This window comes from Chlamydotis macqueenii, chromosome 5, assembly GCF_036417535.1.
Source record: "Chlamydotis macqueenii isolate bChlMac1 chromosome 5, bChlMac1.mat, whole genome shotgun sequence".
NCBI classification, from domain to species: domain Eukaryota; kingdom Metazoa; phylum Chordata; class Aves; order Otidiformes; family Otididae; genus Chlamydotis; species Chlamydotis macqueenii.
This window is the reverse complement of record NC_141560.1, coordinates 69,989,193-70,004,999: the sequence shown is the minus strand read 5'-3', so window position 1 is coordinate 70,004,999 and position 15,807 is coordinate 69,989,193. Positions and strand designations below refer to the sequence as shown.

The window sequence follows — 15,807 nt, the reverse complement described above, 5'->3', positions numbered from 1 at the left end:
GGCTTTCATTGCTCAAGTACACCCTAGATTTTACTTTAACAGGAATCCGAAATTGAGTTACTTTATTAGGGTAACAGATACCTTCTCCTCACACATAACTTCTCATTACCTTCTCTGAAATGCCTCAAAAATGTCATCCTGAAGTGGAAAAAAAAAAAAAAAATGGGGCTTCAAAAACAATATTCGTTTAAAAAATGCCTGTCCACTCAGCTGTGCTGTTACAGTCATTTACAGTGCCATGCTATAAACTAGATTGCTGGAATGATCTGATTAAAAATAACCCTTAAAAAGGGGGCCAGGAGCAGGAAGAAGGCACTATATTTAACCAGATAATGTCAATGGAATGGTTTATACCAGCTACAGCAGCACAAGTGTGCGTGACAAGCTGCAAGGTTTAAGGGGAGAAGGTAGGCTCTTCAACCAGCTGAAGTAAACATTTTGTAATGCACACTTCACTATAAGCAAAGAAAAGACAGAGGGGACTATTACAACCCTGTTTTCTGAGATATCTCAAAAAACTGCATGTATTTTTTTTTAGCAGCATTAAGCAATGAAGATAATCCACAATTTTAGACAGCTGCCTTATACACTTCCCACTGAAGCAAAAGAAATGCCAAGCTACAAATCAGAAGTTTATTAATCTGCTTTACATTGTAATTTATTTGCCCTCCACCATCATCTCCACGCTCATCACTTCAACTTCTCCCCAAAGACTGCCCAGAAACTACAAAAAAAAAAAAAAAAAAAAAATCAGTCTTCCCATTCCCCGAGAAAAATACACAGAAAAAAAAAAAAAATCAAAAGGGTAAAAGACAAACTGTATTAGTTTAATGAAACATGGAAGTTCAGAAGCTCTCGAAAAACCCCACAGCTCTCATATCCATTGTCTGGGTACTTTCTATTACATGCAAGTCCCAAGAAGCTGTTTCAGTCCTGAGTTACAACCACAAAGACATAATGAAGCATTAACATCAATGTTCCAGAACACAAAACACTTGCAGCTCTTCTGTTCAAATTGAATTTATTTTTTAAAGAAACAGTTGTAAACATTCTTGTGATTTTTTTCCCAAAAGTCTGGTAAGTTTGAGTTTGGGAAAAATCTACATGCTGTATTAGTTTTTAAGTGAGTGACAAAGACATTACCAATTCTGAGACCACTGTCTCATGATCAGCTTATCAGAAAAGGAGTGTTCTCCTGCTCCTCACACGTTCTTGACCCTTCCCACACACCAACAAGGACAGCCACATGGCCAGACTGACAGCTGGGTCAGGAGCCTGATCCAACCACACACGTATACCGACAGAGACACAAAAATGGCTAGGAGTGGGACACACTCCTTCCCAAAGAAATGCAGAACTGATTGATACGTGCAATCTTTGAAATGTAAACCTTTTCAACTCAAATGAGTAGACTACCGAGAACAAAAACTGTTTCTTCAGTAACCTGAACTAAGGTAAGCCACAGATGAGTGAAACTCCCAAAAGTTTTGGTGGCTGCATATTTATGTTCTCTTTCCAAATCGCTATTCAGTATTTCCTACAGAAACACCATGAATCTACAGGTAAGTTGACCGCACTGCAAGGGACAGATTTTGCTCTACACATCATTTACGTTCAAAATCTGTTACTTTCACAACAGCAAGTGAACTCTAGAAGACAAACAGGGATCTGTAACACAATCTGAGCTCTCCTAACACACTCTCTGTATCTTTTTCTCCCAAAATAAAAGGAAAAGCATCATCCAAAAAATTTAAATAACTAGAAGATCTCTCACAGCTTGTAAGGCTCATCAGAACTCGCTACGAGAAATAATCCGTGTGCTACATAAAACACTTAAAACAGAGCAAGCTGGAGCCAGATAGTACCAAACACCAAATAATTTCCCAGATAAACCTGCTTGGTTTTTAAGAGACGAAGCTTGGTTATTCAAAATCACTATCAAAACCGGTTTCAAAAAAGTATTCGAGCTTTCAATACACAGTTTCAAACAAATTTTACAACTTCTTGGTTTCGAAATCACATTTAATCTCCAAAGACAAATTTGAAACCAAGTTTCAGAAGGAGAGCCTCCACAGAGACACTCACAAGCCTTGAACATCCAAGTGGCCCAAATAATGGTGCAAAAGCACTTAAGAGTGCTGCTGCTGATGGGCAACTTAAAGCGTGGCGCTTCCCTGCTATCATCACCTGTGCCTACGAGAACAGAAACTGATCTCAGCTTTTGCTATAGGTTTCTAACTGTTTCCTATGGGAAACCCAACATTTTATTGAACCGAGTCAAGATCAACTAGAAATAACCATCTACTGTTCCAGCAAAAACTCTTGTGGAATAATGACAGAGGTACCTTTTAAGTATTCATTTTTCAACTCCGTCAACATTTATTGTGAAATTCAGAGACAAGTCAATAAAGCAACAGCATCTTCAGTTACTAGCTACAGCTAAAAGATGCCATCATTTACACTGTATACACCAAGCTCAAGTCATGTGAAGTAGTTTAAGCTAACATGCTTACTTCCTATTTACAGTTGCTCAAGAATAATCTTTGTCATCACCTGCCCATACCACAAACCGCGTGTTAGAAAATTAGAGATTTTCGTCCCTCTGACAGAACACTTGGTTTTAAAAACTGTTTTTATGTAACTCATGCTATATTACACAAGTTGAAAGCAAAAACAACTTTTGGTTTTTTTTCATTCATCGCTGTATCAAGACACAAGTTCGACCCATACTAAATAGGCTTAATTTGGAAATGTTTTTCCCTCTAAAAAACAAAAGGCAAAAGGGGCTGGGAGAAGAAGAAAAGGCAGATCTTGCTCAAGTATCTTCTCCTACGGAACCTGGAGAGCTAGCAGGATTCTAACCTCAGATGCCAAAGAAAAACCCAGAGTAGTTCATGCAACTTTTAAATTAATTAAGCTTGTCAACATATGCTCAAGTTTCACGTCTGAAGGTCTTGTAGAGAAAATACCCCCTCAATTAGCCTCTCCCATGTACACACAAATACCTAGTCATCTAAGAACAGAGGAAGAAAAGAGCAATCCTATCATTTCCAAATATAAAGAGATGAAGAGAACACAGACATTTTCAGCCCATGTTTTCACACACATTTATGAACTGCAATTCAGTTTATCCTAGGCCATTTTACCACAAGCAATGCTCATTCTTTCAAATAATGAGGTTACTTTTAGAAAGAGAAAGTATAACTAATAATCTAGCATTTCTAATTTATACAGAAACATTCAAAATAGCATAGAACTAAGTTATAAATGTTACAATTTTAATTTATGTACTGTATTTTGATGGTCACATAACTTTATCCTCAGAGTTTAGAAGGAAATGTGACACTTAATAATTTACTTCAAAATTTGTAATTTCTTCATAAAGGGACTTTTCCTAAACTAAAAGTTGCACATACCATTTAAACCTCTTACAGAAAAAAAAATATTTTTCACCTTTCAAAAGCATGTATCTAAGTCAAGCATATTTTTGTGATCATTCTCAAATACTATGCTCTCAGAATCATACTCAGTGGCCTTAACTATCAGCTGCTGACAAAGAAAGGATTAAATGTTAAACTGAGCAGAAGTTTTCAGTGAAATTTACTGGATTTTTCACCCACTCCTGCCTGTGCAGTATCCAGTATGATTTCACTTTCTAGGCGATAAAAAAAAAATATATATATAGATTCTCATCAAAAGATTCAAAATAAAGGAAAATTAATGAATTTGCATACTAAAGTAAACCTATCAAGTAATAAAATAAAAATACTGATGCCCATGTGTACAATAAGCTTTGTTTTCAGGACCCTAAGCACATAATGCTCTGCATTAAAGAATGTTGATTTACTAAGGAACTGTCAATTCCCCCATCAAGGGAGAGGCTCAAGCTTGCAAATTAGTAATTCTGCTTTAATACACTAAGAACAACCTATCTCTTGACTTCTATAATGTTTACATGAGCATCCTACTTCAGTAAGTTTCAGAACTTCTTCGGCCCATTAAGACTTAGTGAAATCTTTTAATTCATCAGTGTATAGCTTTTCCTTTTCAAGACACAGCCTTCACCTTTTCTTTTTTGAGCCCGCACTGCCTAGCACCGAGTACCCCAAAAAGGGATGCTCTAAGTAATTTTAATGCAACTTCTTTCAACTGAAGCCATTTTGAGGAAAAAAAAAGGCACTTCATCCCCCCTATTCTCTTGCTATGACACCGCAGTTATAAAAAGTAGTGACAGTAGCCACAGATACGCAAAAAATCATCCAAAAGCCTAAGGCCTTCATGAGACCAGCATCACCAATTTTCACTCTCTTCTGCCAGAATAATATACTCCCATAGATCCTTCTAAACTTAAGATTCTATGAAAGTTGACCAAAAGTGAATTCAAACAGAACAGAATGGTTAAGCCAAGTGTAAATTAGGTGTAAATTATTTATTTTAAAAGGTAAATAAAAACCGTACTAGGAAGAAAAGCTGACCTGCACACCAGTAAGAGTGTGCTTACCCTTTTTATTACTTCAAAGTACAGGATAGATCAGAAGAATGTTCACCTGCTAATTTTAGGTTTTTTAATACATATTTTGAACATCATGGAAAAATATTTTAGAGGCTTTTTGTACACGTTAGATATAACAACAACTTCAAACCACTTCATTGTATTCAAATAACGAGGCATGTACAGAAAGATCTCACTCTTTCTCCAGTTGAGGACCAGCGTTCTTGTGTGCTCATACATCCAGATGTATTAACGACAAGTTTAAGACAGACATCTTGTCCTTTCTATAGACGACAGCATTCAGACAAGGATCAAGAAAATGTATCGAAAAGCTCCTGGCTTGCTGCTTTTTGTTGTTTAATTTTTAAAAACCAGGAAAATCCCACGCCCGTTTTTTAAGTGGGAAACTCCACTGCACGCATATTTGCAGGTAAAGCACAGCTTGTTTCATTTGCAACTCACCCGTACAGATTAAATTACTGCTAATACCTGCACATTCTACAAACGCAGAATACCAGTCTAGACTACTAGGAGATAAAATGCTAGTTAAAAAAAAATTAATTGTGCCTGTTGACTTTTAAGACCAAGAACAGATTTAGGGCTTCAACACAGACATCAAATTATTTTTTAGTATTCCCTAATTTTAGCTTAGTAATACAGTGTTTTGAAGCAAGTCTTTAGGCTACATGTGTGTTAGTACTTTCCTGACAGACACCTCACGCTCTGTAGGATGGAAAGCCCTCCGAGGCTCATTTAATCTAGCAACACCGAGCACTGAGTAGGTGCCACATAAACCGTAAGCAACCACGACACCCTTTTTCTCTTCTGTCACAACTCGAACCGTCCAAGGACCACGGATTTAGTAGCTGCTGCTCTTTCTAAAAATAACTCCTTAAAGGCCGCTTCCAGCTGACCTAAGACTCCCAAAGGGGTGAGCTTAGGGCGATGAAAAACGAGAGATGAAAAAAAAATCGCTGGGTGGGGTGGCCGGCGGCCCCCGGCTTTGTGCAGGCTGCTCGCACAATGCAGTTCCGTTGGAGAGGCTGAGGCTGCCTCCGCCGCCGCCATGTTAGCTCCCCGCTTCCATGTGCACGGGCTCCGAGGGGAGCCCGGCGCGCCGCAGTCTCTCCCCGCATCTCCCCTCTCCGGGGTGGGAAGGGGGAGAGCTCCCGCAACTGGGTTGTGGGGGAGAAAGGAGAGAAATCGGGGGCCGTTCCCCGCGGCGAGCCGAGAGCGGGGCCGGGCAAGGCCTCGCCGAGGGGAAACAAAAGGCGGAAGAGGGAGGGGGGGGGAGCCGCGCCGCCGAGGGGGTCTCGCCGGGAGCGAGGAGGGGGCCGCGGCCCGCGGGGCTGCAGGGGGGCGCAGCCACCCCTCCGGCCGCTGCCTCGGGGAGAGGGGGGCGGACACGGGACACACGGACGCATCCGGCTGGCTCCGGGGGGCGACACAGGGCCGCGGGGGAGGGCGACCGAAAGAAGGGGCTGGGGGACCCCCGAAAGGGGAAGGGGAAAGGCCAGGAGAGAGGCGTTCGCCCTTCTGGAACCTTCCAGCGGGCGGCCCCTGGGGGCGACGCCGGGAACAACCCGCGCAGGCCGCAGGCTCCCTCGGCCGGGGAGCAGGAGGGCACGGCTGAGGGGGACCGGCCCCCGCCTGGCCCGGGCACAAGGAAGAGGAAGGAAAAAATACGATGGGACGGTTCAACGTCCCTTCAGCCGGCCCGACGCCGCGGGGCAAGGCTGGCCAGAAAGCGGGGGGGGGCCTCCCGGGGTGAGGGGGGTGGGCGACCGAGGGGCGCGGAGCCCACCCTCGGGGCCGAGACGGGGGGCGGGGAGGACAGGAGAGCACCTTTTTCTTCTCCAGGTTGCGCAGCTTTTTGTCGATCACTCCCAGGATCTGCTTCATGGCCTCGGTTTGCACCGAAGTGATGCTGCCGCCCGATGCCTGCGGGGCGGCCGCCGCTGCCGGGGCAGTTTCACCGCCCGGGCCCGCTTTCCCGCTGCTGCTCGCCATAGTGCTGTTGGTAGCCGAGGGCATCTCTGTGCGTGGAGAGAGAGAGAGGAGAGAGAGAGAGAGAGAGAGAGGAGAGAGCGAGGGCGCGTTACGGGGGAACGGGCCGCCGGAGGGGACACGCGGGAGGGCGGGCGGGCGGGCGCGCGCGCGCGCACACGCACGGCCGCTTCCCCACGCCCAGGGGCGCGCGCACGCGCGAGCCGCACCTGCCGGGGGGGGGGGGGGGGGGCGCGCGCGTTCTCTCTCTCTCTCACACTCTCCTCGCCCTTCTCCCCCCCCCGCCCCGGCGGCGATCATGTGACCGGGCAGCCGCGCGCCGCTTCACCGAACCAACGGTCATTTCCCCGGGGTCGGCCCTTCTCCCCCTCCCCGCCAACCCCGCCGGTGACCGGAGGGCCTCGCCACCCTCCTCACCGTCTGCGTGACTGGCCCGGGAGAGGGCGGGGGGGGGAGGGGGGAGAGGGACTCAGTGCGCTGCGCTCTGGCTCTAGGAATGGCCGCCTCAGCCGACTCCGGCCCCGCCGCCCGCGCCGCTCCTGCTACCTCCGCACCGCGCTACTGAGAGAGAGAGCGAGGGCGCGCACGCCAGCGCGTAAGGCAAAGGCGGCCCGGGAGCGAGCGGCGCGGGGTCCTGACCGCTCGCGAGTGCCCGTGGAGAACGCCTGAGCCCGCCCGCTTTGCGCTGCGCCGCCCGTCTTGCCCAGGCGGAGGAGGCGCTTCCCAACGGCGGCGCCGTCTCTCGTCGGGTCTTTCAGGCGCGCGGCGGGCGCCTAAGCGCCAGACACAATAGGCGGGCGGGCAGCCGGGCCAGGGCCCCGCCCGCCGCCATGGCGGTGAGTCCGGTCACGGCGGGTACCACCGCGGGTAGAGCGGGGGCCGGCCCTCCCCCACCACCCCCAGGCGGCACCGAGCCGTCAAACAACAGGCTGCTTGTGGCTGCCCCTGAGGAGTGGGGCGCTGCCGGGCCCTGAGGCGATGGCGGGGGTCTCCCCTGAGCGGAGCCGGTCGCACCGCTCCCGCCTTCCCGGGAGGAACACAACTCCAAAACAGGTTGTCTGCCTGTTCGTGCCTTTCAGGCACGTCCCTAAACTGTGGGAGGCTTCCAGAGAGTGGCGTGCCACAGGTGTAATTGGGCCTTAATAACTGCGTTTCAGTCGCTGGAAACAGTTGCCTCATTTGTCTTTCGTACTGGAGTTTGCATTACAGGTACCTGCATCTCTCTCCAAATACAATCCCTGAATACCACATATTTGTTTTACAGTTGGATTCGATGATCTTAAAGGTCTTTTCCAACCTAAATGATTCTATGATTTTAGTTTTATACATTTCTGTGACCCAAAGCTGCACCGTGTCTAGCTAGCACTTGCTGAACATTTACCCCTATGCCTACAACGCATAATTACTTCAATATTATTTTCAATACATTGTGCTGAAATAGTGTCAGGTTTTCTCTAAAGGAAAAGTTTGAATGGATACTATGCCTTCTTAGTGAGGTACATCTTGAAAATGAAATACCCCTGCCTTCAGTGGGCTGGGGAGCTAAATAACGTTGGAAAAGTTTAGTATTTATTCAGTAGTCTTTCTGGAATTAATAGATGGAAGGCTTTGGGAATACAAGGCCCTGAAAATTAAATTCCCAGTAATTACAAATTGGATATGGAATTTTTGGTTGTAATACCAGTTTAAGATTATATTTTTACCATTTTTTTTTTAAAGCTGAATTTTTCTTTGATCTGTTTAATCGTGATCCACACAATTGATTACATGGACACAAGAAAGAGTGCTCCTTAAACAACTGGGCCAACTCAATGTTTCTCCACCGCCAAGAGAGAAATGTCTTGTCAGCTTTCCTCACCAATTTCCTGCACACAATCACCCAGTCCTTGCCCTTGTTTCCATTCTGATTCTTGCTTCCCAGGAGTTAATTCAAGTTGATAATCCAGCAAGAAACTGCTTTCTTTGACCCTATGCTGAGGTAGTTAATTTTGAATGGTCAGATTTTTTCCTTCATTCCATCTGTAAATATTGCTGCTTATGCTTCTACTTTTCATGTATGCCTGCATTTTCCATAGCAGCTCAATGCGTTGTCATTTTATCCTAGGTTATTTGCTTTCCAAATCGCCTTTTTTTGCATAACAGGTTAGAAGACAAGTGTAATAAATCCCCAACCAAATTATTTCAGTTGAATAAACAAAGTATAAAAGAAATACCTTCAAATATTGGAAGTCTCTTTCTTTTCACTATGCACCGAGAAGGTTTCGTTAATACCATTATATTTACAAAATTTAATTTGTATACGTTTACTTCTCCAAGCCCCTTATAAAAGGGTTGAAATCCCCTTTTTCCCCCAAGTCAAATGCAGTTTCTTCATGATCATGTGAAGCACATTGAGGCTTTTTGACCACAAAATACAATGCTTTAAAATAATAATGGAGTTGTTTAATTCATTCCTATTAATTTCTCCTTTTCCTTATGTTGCCGTTGCAATTCTGCATAAGCTCTGGGCACTCAATATCTTAGGCAAGTTTTTCAGCTAAGTCATAAGATCCCAATGTAGTTTGTACTCAAAACCTGTATTGCTGAAGAATTTTTAAAAATCTACAATAAAGGAAAAATCAGAGCTGATGGGAGAATCAGTAGGAATCAATTAAGAATACATGTTATTCTTAATTCTTATTCTTTATTCTGAATGAAGAACAAAGCCCTTATCTTGTCTCCCAACACGAGATATTCTTCATGGGAGAGCATAACACAGAATATCCAATGTTAATGGTCTAAAAAAAAAAAAAAAATGTTAAAAATACTGCTCCTGAGAGCAGTTATTACATGAGATTACATGAGCAATAATTACATGACAATTACTGCATCAAAGCTTTTCATAATTGCGCTGGATGCCTTTTTGGTTAGCCAAAGATGGAATCGAGACCACTGCTAAGTTTACACGCTGAAGCATAAGGAACTGTAAGCAAAGCATTAAGTACTTCTCTTAAAAAAAAAAAAGGAAAACTTGTGAATTTAGCATGGCATAAGCCTTACTAAATTCAGTTAACAGATTCTTCACATAACACGGCAACTTCATACCAAAAACATTTGTCATTGTTGTTTTATCGTGTAATTCATCGTCAGGACTACGCTGCAGTCGCTCTGCGTGGGCTCCATACTAGATCTCCCAACCCTTCACCAGTCCCTTGGAGCAGCCTGGGAACAGCTGAAGTAGGTGTGGTTCCCTAGGCTGCATCAGCTTTAGAAGTAAAACTTCCAAAATTCACTCAAAAATAATTTTCACGCAAACTGTACTGCATAGTCGATCTCAACTTGTGAAATATCTCTTAATACTTAACATGCTTCTATTTTTAGGCAGGTAATGCTGTCATACGTTCATCTACCTCTTCCATACCATTCCTCAAAAAACAATGACCACAAATTTGTCGCATTTCTGTGCCAACAGTGTTGATCATCAAGACCTGACAAAGAAAACCCTACGTAAGGATTTCCACTGCCAAAGAAGAGTTGAGACCTCATCCTCTTTGAGGACGTGTTGAACCACTTCTGATACGTGAGTAAGCCTTATCCTGGCAACTTCTAGAATGACAAACTTGCAATTAGCATGTGGGTCTCAACCTTTACATTTCTTAGAGGTAAGTACCCTCTTACTGACTATGTGTGGTATGATCTCCCTGTAAATCTGAATTCAGGTCTCTTCACCTTTGGCTTCTTTGATGTTTGCTAGCTGGTTGAAATCACACTTCAGCATAATTATGGTGCAGATCAAATTCTTGTTATTTGTAGGAAGCTGACTTTGTATTTCGTGTTTGTGAGCTGTGTAAATAGAGGTCAGCTCTGGAGCTGCTGATGTTGGGTCACATTTGTTTAGTCACTACAGAAAGGCAAGAGAGGAGAGAGATCTCTTCCACAAACGTGAACCTGTAGAGCACAAAATTGCTTGAGATACGGGAGACCTCCAGCTCTCTGCTGCCAGTGTGGGGATCCAGATTTAGGAGACACTTAGCTTTGTTCTTCATGTTTGAGGGAAACATCTCCGGTGCTAGATCTCTCCAGGTTTTCATTCATCATTATTTTACATCAGTAGTAACTGGAAAGTCTAAATACACCTTTACTGTCTGTTTCTTAGTTTCCAACCCTCAGAAGGGCAAAACCAGAAACATATATATTTAAAACACACGTAACCAGCCAGTTACATAAAAAAGAAGATTGAGGGGGAGAAAGTCTTAAGCTTATTGGTGTAATCAGGGCTCAACTGCTGTATAAACATTCTGTGGGGACACAGAGCCTCACTGAAGTACTGTCTGAGGCAGGGTTTTTCTGATCCTCTTTTATATCCCTTGTTTCCAAAGCAGACAAATGGAGCCATGCTCCTCTCTCCCCAAACCTGGTACCCTAGCCCAGTGCTCTTCCATCTTCTTGTTACCCACTCCTCCAAAACAGCAACCAGTCTTACATCTCCTCAGCTTTCCCACCCTGTTGATGTGTCCTCTGCTTCCCCAAGCAAGGAACGCTGACCCACGTCACATAGCGTTGTCTCCTTAGTAAGAAAATTAGAAGAAAATAAGAAATACCAACCTCTATTTCCAGTTCCCAGATTTCCTATACAAGGAATTTGTTTAGAAAAAGAAACAAACCAAAATACTTTAACTTCTAAAATAGCAACATTTAACCTAGAATAATGAACAGGAGTCAACAGTATATTTTATTTGCCCTTGAGGTTACAAACTTACTTTGGAGAGTAGAACTGTATCTACAGCAATGCCAGTTCAGAGCAGGAGTCCTGGTTGGGAACAGGAGCCTGGGAGAATCTGAACTTTCGCTCAGTTTTACTGCCTTGAGAGGGGCCCACTTAGCACATTAGAAAAGCTGTGGTTCCTCCTGCTTATCAGGCAGTTTTAGAAAGTTATCACTTTGGGTTTGTTTAGGTTTCCTTTTCCCAAAGGAATTTGGTCAGAGGAGAGAAAGTCCCATTCTGTCTAAACCCACAGGCTGGCTAACTTTCATAATAAAATTAGACCCAGACAAAATAAACCTCTCTTTGAATAAGGATTGAAAGCTCAGTATATGTTTTTGTCTGAATAAAATTAAATTACACGTTTTTTTATCACCAATGTTAAACATTGATGTGTTAGCAGCAAGATCAATAAAAAATTCAAAAGATATTTGGGTTCAAAGGAGATTAAATTATGTCTAATGGGATGTTTAGTCAAAACTAGCATAATTCAAATCCAATACAGCAAAAATTGATTAAATGCCACTAAATGATAGACTTCTCTACATGGCCATTGATGGGAAAGAATTGTAAAACGTGTTTCTGTTTCTACTGATGTCACACAATTCTTTGGCCCGTGCATGAAGCAATTGCTTACAAAGTCTTCAGCTTACAGAAGTAAATAGCGAGGCTGGGACACTACTTTGCTACATAAACTATATGCAAAGTAGATTGAGCATTAATTTTAATGTACAGAGTCCTGACATGGGAAGGGAGTAGGTTGGTCATATATACCAAAGAAGAAGTCTCAATGCTGAAAAGCAGCTCAAAACCGCTTAGGGCTTTAGATCTGCCTGAATTAGTGAATTTGAATTTACCACGCTATCCAGACTGTTCTACATCTCTGCTCCCTCTAATTTACTTTTTCAGTCATCTTTTTGTATTTGTAAATTATACCAAGTCATTTTGTATTTATTTCCTTACTGTTAATTGCATAGTGTTATGACAAATGCCGCAGCTCCAACCAAAGCATCTTCCTAACCAGTAATTTTATTTTTAGTTTGGGTTTGTTTTTTTTTTGCATCTGTCAGCCACTTTGCTGTATCACATCAGTTTAAATGAGAGTATCACAAGGCTGTAAGTCAAACTTAGGCTTATCACAGTCCGGGTATCTTTGACGTCTAGTTCTGGAAAACACCTAAAGTTGTTGTCATAAAAATCAATAGTTGGGGGGCAAAGATACCGTCGGGGAACGGCAAGGGCCAGCTGTTACTGGAGGGAGGCCAAATTTTACTGTAGATGGAATGGGTGACATTGGGCTTGTGTTGTGTCTAGTACCAACTTTTTCTCTTAATTTCTATGAACCCGTGAATGCAGGAGACCAAATAATTCATCACAGTCAAAGGGCCAGATCCAGCTACTGCCTGCCCACTTAGCCCCCAGTAAATTTGTGCCTAAGCTGATTTGGTCATGCATAGTCATTAGGAAAAAAAAATGTTTTTTCTAATGATATTAATAATTTATTCATGGTCACAACACACAGTTTTCAAGTGAACCTGAAGATTGCTAATCAAACCTCGTGCACTCCAACTGGTACATCAAAATCTTCCTGCATATCAGGTACATAAGAAGGGTAAAGGAGAAGTAAATTGTAAAGTAACTTGAAGGTGAAGGATGACTGGTTATTTTAAAGAATCTATAATGCTGATATAGAACAGGCTAGACTTAAGATAGAGTTTAGTCCCAGGATGGACTGCTAACGTCAGCCTCCCAGGCAGGTTATTTTGATGCTTCATGAGTCTTACTAATAGAAAATTGTCCTTGCCTGTAACCTGACCCTCTGTTACTCCAGTGTTGATGCTGCTACTTCTCATCCTAAATATCCTGGACACAAATACTAGGTTTTTCTCTTTCTCTTTGAAGCTGTCTTTCTAACACAATATGGTAACACATTTGTATTTCTTCACAGTGTTCTTTGCTAGGCCAAGCAATGCCAGTTCTTTCAATCTTTCCATGTAGGTGAAGTTTATTAGACCTCTGACTATTCCTGGTGTTTTCCTTGATGCTATCTCCAGTTGGTCAGCATGTACCTTCAAATGCAGTGCTCAAAACAGGAAACATTACTTCGGCCGAGTTCTTATTCATGTTGATGCCAGGATATGGTTACGTTATGTATCTCACAGGATACGTGCACTGAGATATGATGTTGGGTTTTTCTGCCACAAAATCACACTGTACACTGAGGTTCTGCTTGTAACTCATTATCACCTCCAGATCCTTTTCTGCAGAAATACCGACTAACACACTATCCCCAAGCATGAGTTTATGAAGTTGCTTATTGCCGCCTGAGTAGAGTTTCATCTCTTTTTTTTTACCATTTAACTTTTTAACGCCAAAGTATTTAACTTTTTTTCCGCAGCTTTCATACCCTCTGTTCTACCATCTAGGTTATAATGAAAAAATTAACTAGCATGGACACATGAACAAATTCCAGTGATACCTCGCTTCATACCTCCTTTCATTTCAACAGGGAATTATTCTTTAAGTAAACCAGCTTTGCACCCACTTTGCAGTAGTTTCATTTAGGTTGTGTTTTCTTAGGCTGTTTGTGAGTTGTGTGAGAAAGTGTTAGAAGCCTTAGTAAAGTCAGAGGATGTCATCTGCTTCTCCTCTGTCCATCCAGCTAATATTTTTCATGGAAGGAAATTAAATATTTTGACACAGTTTGATTTTGACAAATATATGTTAGCTCATCTCCTTTATTTCCCAGTCACTTAGGACGTTTCATGAATAAAGCCAGGGCATCTCTAACTTAGTTCAGGAATACCTAGTATACAGCTCAATTTGCAAGTGGCCAGATCAGCTTGCTGCTTTCATTTTGTTTCCCAGCTGAAAAACTCATACTACGAGCCTTCAAACGGCAAAGTTTCGCCCAATGTGGAAACAGAGAATAGTGCTGATGTGTAAATCCCTGCACACTGAGATGAGAAGATGCCTCTTTGCAGCCTGGCTCCTGTGTACTTGTTTATACTGACTTAGCTCAGGCTCTATCAGATCATTTACACTTCTTAACCTAATGTCTATTTTCCAGAACAGCATAGTCAGAAAGGAACAGGAAATACCTAAAACCTCTTAAACAAAATATTCTTATGTGCAAAATAGAAGTGTGCTTGGTAAGCATGACTAAAGGAACTGGAAGCTGCTGTAAACAACAGTGTTTGGATCCTTTGCACTTCACCAAGGACAGATACGGGTTGTACATTGCAATTCCACAGCGCAATCTATCCCTGTAACCATGATGTGAAGGAAAAGACAATCACAGAATGTTTTGTGGTTCTTTTCATGTCATATTTAAGCACGAATGTCCTACCTTTCAAAGATTCTGAGGAACTACAGTTTTAAGCTTTACAATGTATCGATCATATTAAAATAATTTTCTGTCTATCTATATATCTATCTACTGTTGTAGTATCTACCTGTCTATCTGTTTAGAACATGAAGTAGTAATATAGATGGCGTTTCCTCGCAGTGGGTAGAGTTACATCTCCCAAAGAATATTTCCATGAAAAGAGTGCAGAAAGCCTTTATCCATATAGGTAGGAAATATCTCCAGTCCAGAGGAAATCAAGGATGGGTTGATAATTCTCACGCTACAGTCAGTACTTGAGGCTCAGCCGGGCTATTTTGAAAGTTTTCATTGCAAACACGAAGTTTGGAAGCAGGCTTACATCAGCTCCTCACCAGCCCACCGCCAAGTCGCGTTTTGCGTCACCGCGTCTGTAACAGAGTCCGTTTGGGGACAGGGGGGCCTTGTTGGACCTGAAGAGCTGAAGGCAAGAGCCGAGACCTGCGGTTGGCAGCGGGAAGTAGGACAGGTGCTAGAGAGGGAGAAAACCCCAGTCCAACAGCGAGCTGGAGGAAGCTGGAAGTGGAAGATGAGTTTGGAGAAAGAGGAGCACTGAATTCCGGTTATTTTGGGACTACAAGTTGCTGCCAGGAAACCAGCAAAGGCTGCTGTGATTTAGAGCAATGCCGGGGTGTGCTCGGTGCTGTGGCAGGAGCCAGTTTGGTCCAGAACTCAAGAGCCTGCAAAAGCACCATTATTTGGCAGATCATGGCTCATGCCGTAAGAGATGCGTAACATCAGTTGGAATACTGCATCAAAATCTAAATCTGCCAAATATGTGATTTGGAATAAGTACTGGGGACACAATACTTGCAAAGGACCTTATATGACCCAGGATTTTTGTGTAGGGTTGTTACAGGACCAACTTTCCGAGTTGTTTCAGACTACTTGAAAAGCAGTCTGATGTTTAAACTGTGGATGGTGATGATTAAGGTAGTAACTGTGACGAGAAAGGCAGACGAAGAAGAAGACACAGTCTTTAAATAAACAGAGAGCAGACAAAAAAAAAAGAGAACATTCAAATAACGTGTGTCTGTGAACCAGTGTGTTTGTGTTTGCAAGACAGGTTGCAATTAACATTCAAAAAAGAATGTAATTAATGTTTCATGCAAATATTCCCCTGGACACGGGCTTGTGACCTATTCATTATTCCAGAAACAAGGCAAGCATTTTGTCATTACT

General features: G+C 43.0%; 2 protein-coding genes across 3 annotated transcripts in view; one reads left to right on the top strand and one right to left on the bottom strand.

Annotated features, from left to right (window-relative positions):
- CAPRIN1 (cell cycle associated protein 1) overlaps nucleotides 1-7,093 on the bottom strand; it is a 33,872-nt gene extending 26,779 nt beyond the window's left edge. Inside the window, exons 1-2 of one of the 2 annotated variants that reach the window (XM_086747900.1) lie at nucleotides 6,917-7,093; nucleotides 6,338-6,528 (exon numbers count right to left, since the gene is read on the bottom strand). In XM_086747900.1, the coding sequence (XP_086604026.1) occupies nucleotides 6,338-6,526 (189 nt within the window). In that variant the 5' untranslated portion in view covers nucleotides 6,527-6,528; nucleotides 6,917-7,093. Of the gene's footprint in view, nucleotides 1-6,337; nucleotides 6,639-6,916 lie in introns of those variants that run through there. The other variant, XM_086747902.1, reaches the window with a different exon arrangement.
- Nucleotides 7,094-7,387: 294 nt separating this feature from the next.
- Nucleotides 7,388-15,807, top strand: part of LMO2 (LIM domain only 2) — a 48,684-nt gene continuing 40,264 nt past the window's right edge. The window contains exons 1-2 of the mRNA XM_086748227.1: nucleotides 7,388-7,708; nucleotides 9,951-10,058. The gene's annotated coding sequence lies outside the window, so the exon portion shown is untranslated. The remainder of the gene's footprint in view (nucleotides 7,709-9,950; nucleotides 10,059-15,807) is intronic.